Raw genomic sequence first — 12,291 nt, forward strand, 5'->3', positions numbered from 1 at the left:
TTAAGAAGGAGAAAAGCAGAGGAAATGGATAAGGAATTATTGGAAAAAATTGCCCTTTTTACAGACAAGGTTCACCAAGTCATTCCCTGCATTTCTCCTTTTCAGTTTCTTTCAGTCTTCTACTCTGGGAGGTGCAGCTTGTTCTGCTGCTTATCATGAACTGATTGTGCTCTTAATTTATACCAGCACGAGAGATGTAGAATCATCTAAACTGAAAACAGAAAGGAACTGCCTATGACACCCAATTTTCGTGTTCTAGATCATTTTCCAGGTGTCTATGGAGATGTGTGGATTATCACACAACTCTCCATTTCTGGCTGCAGATTCTAGAGATTCTTTCTCTGAATTCAGTCAGGGTTGCGTTCCCCAACAACTCCCGGTACCACCTCCTGTTTTCCAAGACTGGAACAGTAACAATGAAAACCTCACCAATGGCACAACTCCCCAGTCCACCAGGAAAAGAAAGGACAAGTTGTCAAGTTCTCCAAACCTTTGTCCTGCTTTGCTGCAAGACTCCTGCTGCAGGCACAGTGTGGAAAGCCAAGAGAAGCTGCAGTTGGTGGCGCATCTTGTGACAGGAGCTCGACCTCATTCTCCAGGAAATGTTCTTGAAAAGAGCAGACAGGATTACAGAGAAGATTCCTGGAAAACTGAACCAGGGTTCCAGAAGTGAAATGAAAATGGCAAGAAAACATCTGAAATGTTTTCCTCTATTTATTTCTATGCTCCCATTTTCCATCTTGCACTACTTCTCCATGCCAATAATTCCAAATGCATCTCACCTCTAAGATCGGTGACTTAGCGAGTTTTAGACACTCTAAAATACCATGAGCTGCACACAGTTTGCCTTCCCCTGTTTTTGTTGGAAAGCAACGCTGGAGCCATCAGTGCAGTGCTTGGGTCGGGCACGAATTCTGCAGGCAGGGAATGTGCCCCGGCAGCTGTGTGACCCTCAGCAGGGACAGTGCTCAGCAATCCTGCAGGCAGGGGAATGTGCCCGGCAGCGTGTGACCCTCAGCAGGGACAATGCTCAGCAATCCTGCAGGCAGGGAATGTGCCCGGCAGCGTGTGACCCTCAGCAGGGACAATGCTCAGCAATCCTGCAGGCAGGGAATGTGCCCGGCAGCGTGTGACCCTCAGCAGGGACAATGCTCAGCAATCCTGCAGGCAGGGGAATGTGCCCGGCAGCGTGTGACCCTCAGCAGGGACAATGCTCAGCAATCCTGCAGGCAGGGGAATGTGCCCCGGCAGCGTGTGACCCTCAGCAGGGACAATGCTCAGCAATCCTGCGGGCAGGGGAATGTGCCCCGGCAGCGTGTGACCCTCAGCAGGGACAATGCTCAGCAATCCTGCGGGCAGGGAATGTGCCCGGCAGCGTGTGACCCTCAGCAGGGACAATGCTCAGCAATCCTGCAGGCAGGGAATGTGCCCCGGCAGCGTGTGACCCTCAGCAGGGACAATGCTCAGCAATCCTGCAGGCAGGGAATGTGCCCCGGCAGCGTGTGACCCTCAGCAGGGACAATGCTCAGCAATCCTGCAGGCAGGGAATGTGCCCCGGCAGCGTGTGACCCTCAGCAGGGACAATGCTCAGCAGCGTTGCTGTGCTCGCTCTCCATGGAACCACGCCAGGAGCAGCTGCTGAGCTCAGAAGCCATCACAGCCCCCGCCCTGCCCCAGAGCCCCTTGGCAGGGGCGGGCTCCTGCCCCCTCTGTGTGCCAGGAGCCGGCAGCGCTGGGTGCAGGGAGCCCAGGGAGGGCACAGAAACGCTGGGTGAGAAATGCTGGGCACAGCGAGATGGGCAGTGCAGCCGGCCAGGGCAGAGGAGCAGCACGCACAGGGGGCACAGCCTGCAGGACAGATGGCCAAGGGGAGAAAGCAACAAACCTTTCAGGAGGGTGGAGAACAAACTGTTAGTTGCAAACGTCAGAGAATGAGGTACTTGGGAAATCTGAAGCAACCTGGAATTACAGTTAATCACTTCATAAAGTACTGCCTGAGCAAACTCTAATTTGTCCAACTGCAAGTTATCCAGATTTTGAGAAGAGGAAGTCAGGAGAAGAGAGAGAGGGAGAGAGAGATCCACAGTCAGCCTTGGATCTCAGCTGCTGTGAGCTCGGGGCCGTGGGGCGTGCCAGTGTCACACCCGTGTCACAGCCTGACCTGCTCTGGTCCCTCTCCCAGGTGGGGTTTTCGGGGGTGCCAGGGGCTCGGCAGCCACTTTGGGGCTGCACCAGAGGCTGCAGTGGCTGGGGTGGGGCAGTGACCCTCCCACCTATGCAGAACTCTCCCTGCCCCCAAACTCACACTGGAGATGTCTGGGGCCGTTCATCATTTCTCTGCTCTCCAGCACCGAGGCAACGGACTCTGGCTACAGCTCTGAGCTCGTGCCCAAGGCAACCACCCCTGGCAATGGGGCTCCACGGAGCTGCTCTCAGGAAACCCCAAGAACTGGGGAGTGCCCCAAAACTGCCTCAGAAACATGAGATACCCCAAAATCTCTTCAGGAATGTGGAATATTCCAAAACTCACTCAGTAAAGGGCACCCCCCTCCTTCATCATCCCCAAACTTTGGCTGTCTCATTCCAGACCCCAACACCTCCCCCATCCCAATCCATCCCACCCCTCCTGGACATCATGACCCCCTTCCCAAGCCATATTTCCCACCTCCCAAACCCCATCCCACCCATCCTGCCCCACCCAATGCCCATCTCACCCCTCCTGATTTGCATCCCACTTCGCCCAATCCCCTTCCAACCCCATTCCACACAGAGGGGCTGTGGAATCATGGAATTTTGGGGTGGGATTGAGTAGTTTTCAGTGGCATTGAGGTGACAGATCAAACCCTATTGCCTCTTTAAATGCCAAGAAAGGAGACAACTAAACCAAATACCCCCCAAAACCCCCAAATTCTCCCAATTATCTCCCTGAATCCCAGATTCTCCTGAAACACAAATAAAAAGTGAGGCTTTAGATGCCTTTGATGAATTTATTGATTTTTACCCCAATTTTCTTTGTTTTAAAGGGATGAAGATGAATCCAAAGAAATTAGGGCCAAAACAAAAGAATAACCAGCCCAGTGTCTTCCCAACATGGATCACTGGGAATGTAGGTCACCAGGGCTCTTCCCAATGTGGGTCCTCCCATGGGGGATGAAGCTGGAGCGGTGCACAAAGCTCTTTGAGCACTTGGGGCATTTGCAAGGCTTCCCTTACTGGTGATTCCATTGGTGTCTGGTCAAGTTAGAGCTCTGGGTGAAGCTCTTCCCACACTGGGGACACTCATAGGGCCTCTCCCCTGCGTGGATGTGCGCCGGTGCTCGATGAGGTGGGAGTTTTGCTTGAAGCCCTTCCCACACTTAGGGCAGCGGAAGGGCCTCTCATCCGTGTGAATCCGCTAATGCACAAGGAGAATGGAGCTGGTCTGAAACCTCTTCTGGCACTCTAGACACTCGTAGGGCCTCTCCCCCAGTGTGGATCATTTGGTGGATGATCAGTTCGCGACTTCCGTCTGAAGGTCATCCCACAATCCCCACACTTGTATGGCCTTTCCCCCAGTGTGGATCCTCCGGTGGTGGATCAAGTGGGACTTCTGCCTGAAGCTCTTCCCACATTCCCCCACACTCATGGGGCCGTTCCCTGGTGTGGGTCCTCTGGTGGCGGATCAGGCTGAATCTCCACCTGAAGCTCATCCCACACTCCCCACACTCATAGCCCATTCCCATTCCCCAGTGTGGATCATCTGGTGGCTGATCAGGGTGCTGCTCTGTCTGAAGCTCTTCCCACACTCCAAGCACTTGTGGGGCTTCTCCCCATCATGAAGCTGCTCCTGGGCCACCAGCTCTGAGCCCTGGCTGAAGCTCTGTCCACCTTCCTGGCTCAGGGTGGGTCTTTTCTCCTCAGAGCATCCTGGGCTGGGTTTACAGCCCTTCCTCCTGTGGGATCTCCGGGGCTTTTCCTCCCCATTGGGTTTCCTGCACCGTGGCTGCTGCACAAAATTGCCTCTTCCATGAGGTTTTGCCATGGAGATTGGTCCTCCCTGGTCTCCATCCTCAGTTCCTTGTCTGGGGGAGGAAGGACAAGGAGAGGATGGGATTTGCCTCCGTGCCAGAGGGAAGGGGAAGGAGATCCCCCAGTGCATCCCCAGCAGGACAGGGTTGGCAGCAGGGTTGTCCTGCAGCCGGGGGCTGTGGTGGGCTGGGAGATGGAGCAGGAGAGAGGGGGAAAGGGGCACTGACTTCCTCCTCACCTGCCTGGGTGTCCTGGGGCATTTTGTCAGTTTGAAAAGACAGGTGTCTGCTAAGGAAGGCAGGAGCCTCCCTTGAAATGGAAAATGTTATTCCCTTCCCTTGGAATTATAATTTTCAAAATAAGGGGCTTTCAAGCAAAATCTATGGGAATAGGAATAACAGTTCTTCAGTAGGAAAATTAAAAATACAAATGCAATAGTACTAAAAAACTACTTACAGAGTCAGAATACAACCTGACCCCCTGTGGGTCAGGGTGTTGGTAGCACTCCCGTTAAATGGTGGCTGCAGTGCTCCTGCAGTGACAGATGTGCTTCTGTTGGAGCAGGGATCCTGTAGAAGGGTGGAGTTTTCCTGTGGAGGTCCAGGGGTGCTGCCAATCGGCTGGGTCTTCCTATGGGATCCAGTGGAGCTGAAAGCTGCGCTTCTGGGAATCCCTGTGGGACAAGGCTGACTCTGTTGTTCACATCCTCAGATTATATCCAGGTAGGAATGCTTGGCTCCTCCCTCTGGGTGGAGCTTCCCACAATGGGATGATGTAATTTTTATCAGGGACACTCAATGGCCCATTAACAGAAGATATCTCCCTGGAGGGAGGATTCCTTGTGGAAGAGATAAAGTAAACTGCTCAATTAATGATAATTGCCCCACCTTTAACAGAGGGTAATTGAATACACACCCAACTAAACCTGAGACACTGTTCCAGCCTTGGAAAGCAGGATTTGGTACCAGGATTTGTTAGGGAATGCAACCCTAAATGAAGGCAGAGACAGAATCTCCAGTGCCTGCAGTCAGAAATGGAGAGTTGTGTGATACTCATTTCAACATCTTCTCTTTTGGAATTATTTACTAATGTTTGTTTGCTTTGCCTATCTAATACTTTTGCAATTTTTTTGCAAATTTGCATTGTCTAAATTACACTGTTCCTTAAGTTAAGTTGGTGTCTGTGTCTTTGGTGCTGGCCCTGCCCACCGGCCAGGGCCCCATCCTGCCTGTTGTGGTTTGAGAGGAAGTGAGTTTTCTGGGATGCTGTGGTCACCAATAGGTGTTCAGATTTGAATATTGGCACCTGGTGTGGCCACTGAGGAAATGGATACTCCTCTGAGAACACAGGGGTTTAAAAAGCAGAGAACTCCCAGGAAAACTTTCTCTCGGGTTCGGTGGTGAAAAGTTGGATCTCTCCCCTGCCCAGCTGCCAGCTGCTGGAAAGGAAGAACATGCGGCTGGGTGAGGTAGGCCTGGGCCCGTGGATGGAAGGGTGGAGGAGCACCAAGAGGCATCGGGCAGCCACCCACCCTCCCAGGAGAGAGAGAGAGAGAGAGAGAGGAGAGAGAGAGAGAGAGAGAGAGGAGAGAGAGAGAGAGAGAGAGAGAGGGCCTGGGCCTGTGCTTGTGCCACCTTGAAATTCGATAGCAGGTCCACTGAGAAGGAGAAGGGAGGGGGTTGTGGTGAAGGTGCCCGCGGGGCAGTGTAGGAGTTCATGGACAGGCAGAGACTGAGATTTTTAATCCTTTTTCTTGGATGATGGAAACCTTACAAATGCTAATCCTCCTGGAGCTGAATGAGGAGATAAGAGATGAGATAAGAGGAAAGAAGAGAGAAGTGGAGAAGAATCTTAGGTGGGAGGGGATGATGGAGTGGCCTTTGGCTGGACTTCTCTTGTATAGCCATGGAGAACCATTTTTCCTGTGACACAGAGACTGCATCTAGGGAGAGGCAATGGCTTGGGGCCAAGAGAGTGCAGTGATGTTATGTGAAAGAGTGCATGAACAGAGTGTGTGAACAGGGTGAAGAGGGTGGTGGTGCTCTCAATCTTCAGGAGAGGAAAGATCTCTGTTCTTGAGACCCCTCAGCCCCAAAGAGTGAAATTTAGGATGAACAGGTGTCCCGAAAGTGAGAGACTGTGCTCTTTTTTAGAACTAGACAAAGCACCCTTAAAAGACAGCCCTGGAAGCAGCTCTAGTCCATGTGCAGTGGTGAGAGCACTGGGCACGGAAGGAAGATGTCACGATGGCAAATTATCTCCAGGCGGTGCCACCTGTGACAAGAAACACAAGAGGTCTCAACTGTGTTTCCAAGAGAAGCTTATAGCACAAGAAAAACTCTCCTCACTCCTTGATAAGCTGAGAATTGATTATCTAAAAAGGTAGTAATAGACTGAAAGTTAGTGATCTGAAAGATAGATGTATTAGAAATTAGGTAAAAGAAGAAAAAAATGTTTTAGAAGGTTTTCATTCTTTCTGTGTGTTTCTTTTTTCATATAGTTGTAAGTTAATGAAGTTTTTCTCTTCTTTATTCTAAGTTAGAGCCTGCTTTGCTCTATTCCTAGTCACATCTCACAGCAAACACCAAAAGAGAATGTATTTTCATGAAAGCACTAACATTTTGCCAGCATCAAACCATGACAGGGATATAGCTACCAAGCGTGAACACGGGGGTCCAGTCCAGGATTTTGCAACTGAAACAAAGGTAGTTTATTGTATCTTCAGGGGTAGAAAAAAATAAGGGTACACACAGTCCAAGTTTGGCAGCAGGCGAGAGCCATTGTTTTCATGGTCTACTGCCCGCACCTGCAACATCCATCTTGCTTTGGGCAGCTTTCCTTCCCCACCCTGTACACGTCCCCCAGGTTGGGGGTTTCAGTTTGCCTTTTTTCTAATCCTACCTCACAGCAGGAAATGAGTAAGGATGTTCTAGTGAGTGCACTGCTAATGAACCAACCCTGAACCCACCACACTAATTGATGCATTGGCTGAGAAATCTCAAATTGGTGAACCAAAACCACTACAGAAACCTTCCTGATAAACTGCATGAGAACAAAGGGAAATCAAGGCAGAGCCATGGTTTGTCAGGACTTGCCTGATCCTAATGAGCCCCGTGGTGCATTTGGAGCTGAGCCCTTGAACCTCAGGGCCTGAGAGGAGATTGCACAAACCTTTCCAGGAGTCAAAGACACAAGAAAAGCCCAAAGTGTCTCAAGGCATGACTGGGCCCCACTGAGGTCCATCCCCAACACAGGCTCCTCATGGACTCCTTGGAGGAGAGAATTGGTGGCCAGGATGGCACAAAAACTTCTCAGAGACTCAGTGTAGAAAGGAAAATCCAAAATACCTTCAAAACCTCGAGTATCTCAAAGCATTCATGAGCCCCACTGAGTGTCAGTACAAAGCTCTCCAGGGACTCATTAAAGCAGATAATTGGGGTCATGATTGCACAAACCTCTCACAGAGTCTGTATCAAAAGGGAAACACCAAGTACCTTCAAAATAACTGAAGTACCTTGAAGCATTAATGAGCCCACTGAGTGTTGTTACTGACAAAGCCTCTCCAGGGACTGATCACAGCAGATAATTGGAGGCCATGATTGCACAAACCTCTCAGAGACTCCAAGGCAAAAGCCAAACCCGAAATCCTTTGAAAAACCTGCAGAGAGGCTCCTGGCCCAGAGGCAGCTCCTGGCAAGGGCAGCGCTGCAGAGAGACAGCTCTGGCCAGGAGCAGCTCCTGTGCACAGCCCAGCAGGGCTGGGGCACTGCCTGCAGCCAGCCCGGGCACAGCACAGAGGCACAGAGGGGTTAAACTCAGCCTGGGCTGGGAGCACAGAGCAGAGCTCACTCGGGGCTCACTAGAGCAGAAACCATGCCAGGTTTGAAACAGTCATTCCCTGGCTGTGGGAAGGGAAGCTGCAGTTCCTGCAGGGATCTCCTGGAGCTGGCACATGCCACGGCTTTTAGGAGCTTTCAGGAGGACTCTCAGAGCTGCTCCAGGGCAGGGCTGTGCCCCAGGGCAGGGCTGGCTTTCCCTGCTGCCCCAGCCCAGGCACAGCCCAAGGCAGCTCCTGTTGCCAGGCTCTGCTGCAGGGCTGAGCAGCCGGGGCTGCAGCCAGGGCTGCCCAGGGCTGTCCTGCAGAGCAGGCTCCTGCAGCCCAGGGCGCTGTGCTGGGGCAGGGACTCTGCTGCCTGCCAGGGACAGCTCTCAGCCGGCCCGGGGAGCTGCTCCCAGCGCTGGCGAGAAGCTCTGGGGGGAAGGAGCCGCCCTGAGCAGGGCAGGGGCTGCTGCTGAGAGGGGCTGGCTGGGGCAGGGCTGCTCCCAGCCCCAGACCAGCCTGGGCACAGCTCCGGAGGGCACTTCCCAAAGAAGGTAAGCCTGGCATTGCTGGAAAGATCAGGACCTTCCCTGAGAGTGTTTTCACTTTCCTTCATGGAAAGGGTGGGAAAGTTGGGCTGATGACAAAAAGATTTTTGCATTTTATACATTTTTCATCTATTCATAGCTCTGAAAATTACTATTATATAGGTATAAATCTACAATCCTTACTTAACACTACTAAATTCTTAATTAACTTTATTAAAATACTGTTATATACTTATATAATTATAATCCTTAATTAGCTCTAGTACATTTCCTAGCCTTTCTGTTAGATTTTATAACAATAAGCTGAGTGTCTAAATACATTCCTGAAATACTGTCTTATCAGTCTTATTATCCAATAGTCTTATTATCAGGAAGAGAACCTACAAAAACATTTTTTTAATTGACCAGAATATGAGCAGTCATAACAAAGAGTGAAGGCAAAGAAGCCCTTGGACCTACTGCAATGGGTTGAGCCAGGGGTGTGTAACTGGGGCAACTGAATCTCCTACTGCATGTTCCTGTTAAATATCCTAATCATTCAACCTTAATAAATTGTTGAAATCAGGGGCCAGGATGTGCTACATCCCCACTGGGACACCTGGAAGCTTCCAATTCATGTCTGATTTTTCCTTTACTCTTCTAACTCTGTTGCAAGGGGTTTATTTTCTCTTTTTTGATTATAGACAACAGGGGGATGAGAGAAGCAGAACAGGAATTGTAATCCCAGACTCACAGAACACTGTCAGTTGAAAGGGACACACAGGATCACCAAAGGAATGTTTGAACATTTGCAGAGACTCCAGAACTGTAACTTTGGCTGGTCAGTCTCTGTGCTGGGAGCCTCCCAAAGGGCCCTCAGCCACTCCTCAGCCCTGGGCAGCAGCAGCATCACCTCTGCAGGGCCCAGCAGGGCTCTCCTGAGCTGCCCTTGCCCAGCTGCACACAGAGCCTGCCCCAGCCAGGGCCCTGCACACAGGCAGGTTTTCTGTAGGGCCCCAGCCAGGGCACACAGGCTGGGATGGGCTGTGAGCGCTGGCAGGGACAGGGCTCCTCTCAGGAGGGAATGTCCAGGCCCAGGGAGATGCTCAGGGCAGGAGAGGGGGCTGAAGAGAGCAGGGCTGGGGGCAGGAGGGCACTGTGGGTGTGTGGGAGGTGCCGGGCACAGCTGGGCACGGGAACACTGTCCTGAGTGCCCGGCTGTCTCTGCCCTGCCCTCTCAGGCACAGCACCACAACATCTTCTCTTGGTTCTGCCCTGCCCTGACATTGTCACTGTTATCTGCTGCTCCCAGGGAGGCTCTGGCATTTGCAGCAGCTGAGTCAGGCACTGCCCTTGGCATTCCTGCCAGGCAGGGCTGTCCATGGGAATGGGGTGTCCAAGCTGCCCTGGCACCTGTGGGGCTGTGGGCAGAGCAGTCCATGGGAAAGGGGAATGAGCTGAGCCCCCTCCCTGAGATCCCATCATGGGCACAGCCAGGGATCTCCTTGCTGTGCCCTTGCAGGCTCTGAGCTGCCCTCCTGGGTGCAAATCTGTGCCAGAGCCTCTGGGAGTTCCCTGAATGTCCCACGGGGAAGGGCAGAGCTGCCAGAGCTGAGGAAATGCTGCTGGGTGTGCCCAGGGAGCCGTGAGTGTCCTCGGCACAAGGGGGTGCTGAGACCTTGCCCAGAGACCTTTAGAGAGGCTGAGACACTCAGGGATCCCTCTGCTCTGGGCAGGCTCTGGTTTATCCCAGGCTGACCCGGGAGTGTCATTGTGCTCTGATTGCAGCCAAAGGTGCAAAGCCAGGGCAGTTGGGAACAAGCCCATCCAGCCCCTCACCTTCCCTCAGCCACAGGGAATCCTTTGCCTCTCCCATCTCTCAGTGGCAAACTCTGAGTGCAGCAGGAATGCTGGGGATTTCTGACCTCAGAGAGCCAGCAATGAGATTTGGGTAGGAAAAAATTCCTTAAACCAGCTCCTGCTATCCATGTCCTATAGAAGTGGGAGTGCAGATGCTACCAAGCCTGTCTGCATTAGGAATGATTCCCCTGACAAGTCCTGATCATCCAGCCTTGTCCCTCTGCAACATGGCCACCAACCCAGGGCATTGGGACAGGGATGGCTCCTCAAGAGCCCCCACGCTCAGGCCTGGCTGCTCCTGGCACACTCAGCCAGCACAGCTGGAGCTCAGGCAGGCACCTGGGTGAAGGTTTGCCCAGAGCAGGAGCAAGGCTGGGTGAGTCCCAGCAGGACAGTCTGCAGGGAATGGCCCAGGTTTGGCTCAGAGCAGCCTCTCCTGACTTGTCACTGTCCTTTCTCCATGAACAGGTCCCCATGTGCAGCCCCAGCAAATGTCCAACAGCAGCTCCATCAGGCACTTCCTCCTGCTGGCATTGGCAGACACGCGGCAGCTGCAGCTCCTGCACTTCTGCCTCTTGCTGGGCATCTCCCTGGCTGCCCTCCTGGGCAACGGCCTCATCATCAGCGCCGTAGCCTGCGGCCACCACCTGCACACGCCCATGTTCTTCTTCCTGCTCAACCTGGCCCTCAGCGACCTGGGCTCCATCTGCACCACTGTGCCCAAAGCCATGCACAATTCCCTCTGGGACACCAGGGACATCTCCTACACAGGATGTGCTGCACAGCTCTTTTTCTTTCTCTTCTTTATTGTAGCAGAGTTTTCCCTGCTGACCATCATGTGCTACGACCGCTACGTGTCCATCTGCAAACCCCTGCACCACGGGACCCTCCTGGGCAGCAGAGCTTGTGCCCACATGGCAGCAGCTGCCTGGGCCAGTGCCTTTCTCTATTCACTGCTGCACACGGCCAATACATTTTCTCTACCGCTGTGCCATGGCAATGACCTGGGCCACTTCTTCTGTGAAATCCCCCCGATCCTCAAGCTCTCCTGCTCCAAATCCTACCTCAGGGAACTTGGGCTTCTTGCTGTTAGTGCCTGCTTGCTATTTGGCTGGTTTGTGTTCATTGTTTTCTCCTATGTGCAGATCTTCAGGGCTGTGCTGAGGATCCCCTCTGAGCAGGGACGGCACAAAGCCTTTTCCACCTGCCTCCCTCACCTGGCCCTGCTGTCTCTGTTCCTCAGCAGTGCCATATTTGCTCACCTGAAGCCCCCATCCATGTCCTCCCCATCCCTGGATCTGCCCCTGTCAGTTCTGTACTCGGTGGTGCCTCCAACCCTGAACCCCCTCATCTACAGCCTGAGGAACCAGGAGCTCAAGGCTGCAGTGGGGACACTGATGACTGGATGCTTTCAGGAACATTAAAATGCTGGAGAATTTCTACAAATCACTTGTAATAAAACTAGGTTTTGATACTTCTTGTTGGTTTCATTTTGGAGATTTCTTTCATTTGTTTTAGTTTTTTCATATTGTCCACAAAGAAATGTCATTCCTTGTGCCACTTCTTATTGTGTGTCTCTCAACCTTCCCTGTGGCCACAGACTGTGTCAGTGAGGGGCTGCACTCTCAGTGGCTTTAAAGGAACTAAAGGATCTCCCAGCAGAGTTTTCTGCAGAGATGCCCTTTTGTTGCCTTCTCTGGAGCTGCAGCAGCAATGTCTGTGTGCAGAGCTGGGGCAGATCAGGGCTGGCACAGAAGCTCTGCTCCTGCTGGCCACACCATTCCTGATCCAGGCCAGGAGCCATTGGCCTTCTTGGGCACCTGGGCAAATTGCTGGCTCATGTCCAGCCTGCTGTCCATCAGTCCCTGCAGGTCCCTTTCTGCCTGGCTGCTCTCCAGCCACTCTGTCCCCAGCCTGTAGTGCTGCAGGGCTTGTTGTGGCCAAAGTGCAGGACCTGGCACTTGCACTTGTTAAACCTCACCTTGTTGGATTTGGGCCCTGGATCCAGCCTGTCCAGGGCCCTGTGCAGAGCCCTCCTATGCTCCTACAGATCAACAATCACACCCAGCTTGGTGT

General features: G+C 52.6%; 1 protein-coding gene across 1 annotated transcript; it reads left to right on the forward strand.

The window, feature by feature from the left end:
* The first annotated feature begins 10,706 nt into the window (after window positions 1-10,706).
* LOC115916490 (olfactory receptor 14A16-like) lies at window positions 10,707-11,639 on the forward strand. The gene has a single exon (XM_030970226.1). The coding sequence runs from the start codon at window positions 10,707-10,709 to the stop codon at window positions 11,637-11,639; it is 933 nt and encodes a 310-aa protein (XP_030826086.1).
* Window positions 11,640-12,291: the final 652 nt, after the last annotated feature.

Source organism: Camarhynchus parvulus, unplaced genomic scaffold (genome assembly GCF_901933205.1).
Source record: "Camarhynchus parvulus unplaced genomic scaffold, STF_HiC, whole genome shotgun sequence".
Lineage (NCBI taxonomy): Eukaryota > Metazoa > Chordata > Aves > Passeriformes > Thraupidae > Camarhynchus > Camarhynchus parvulus.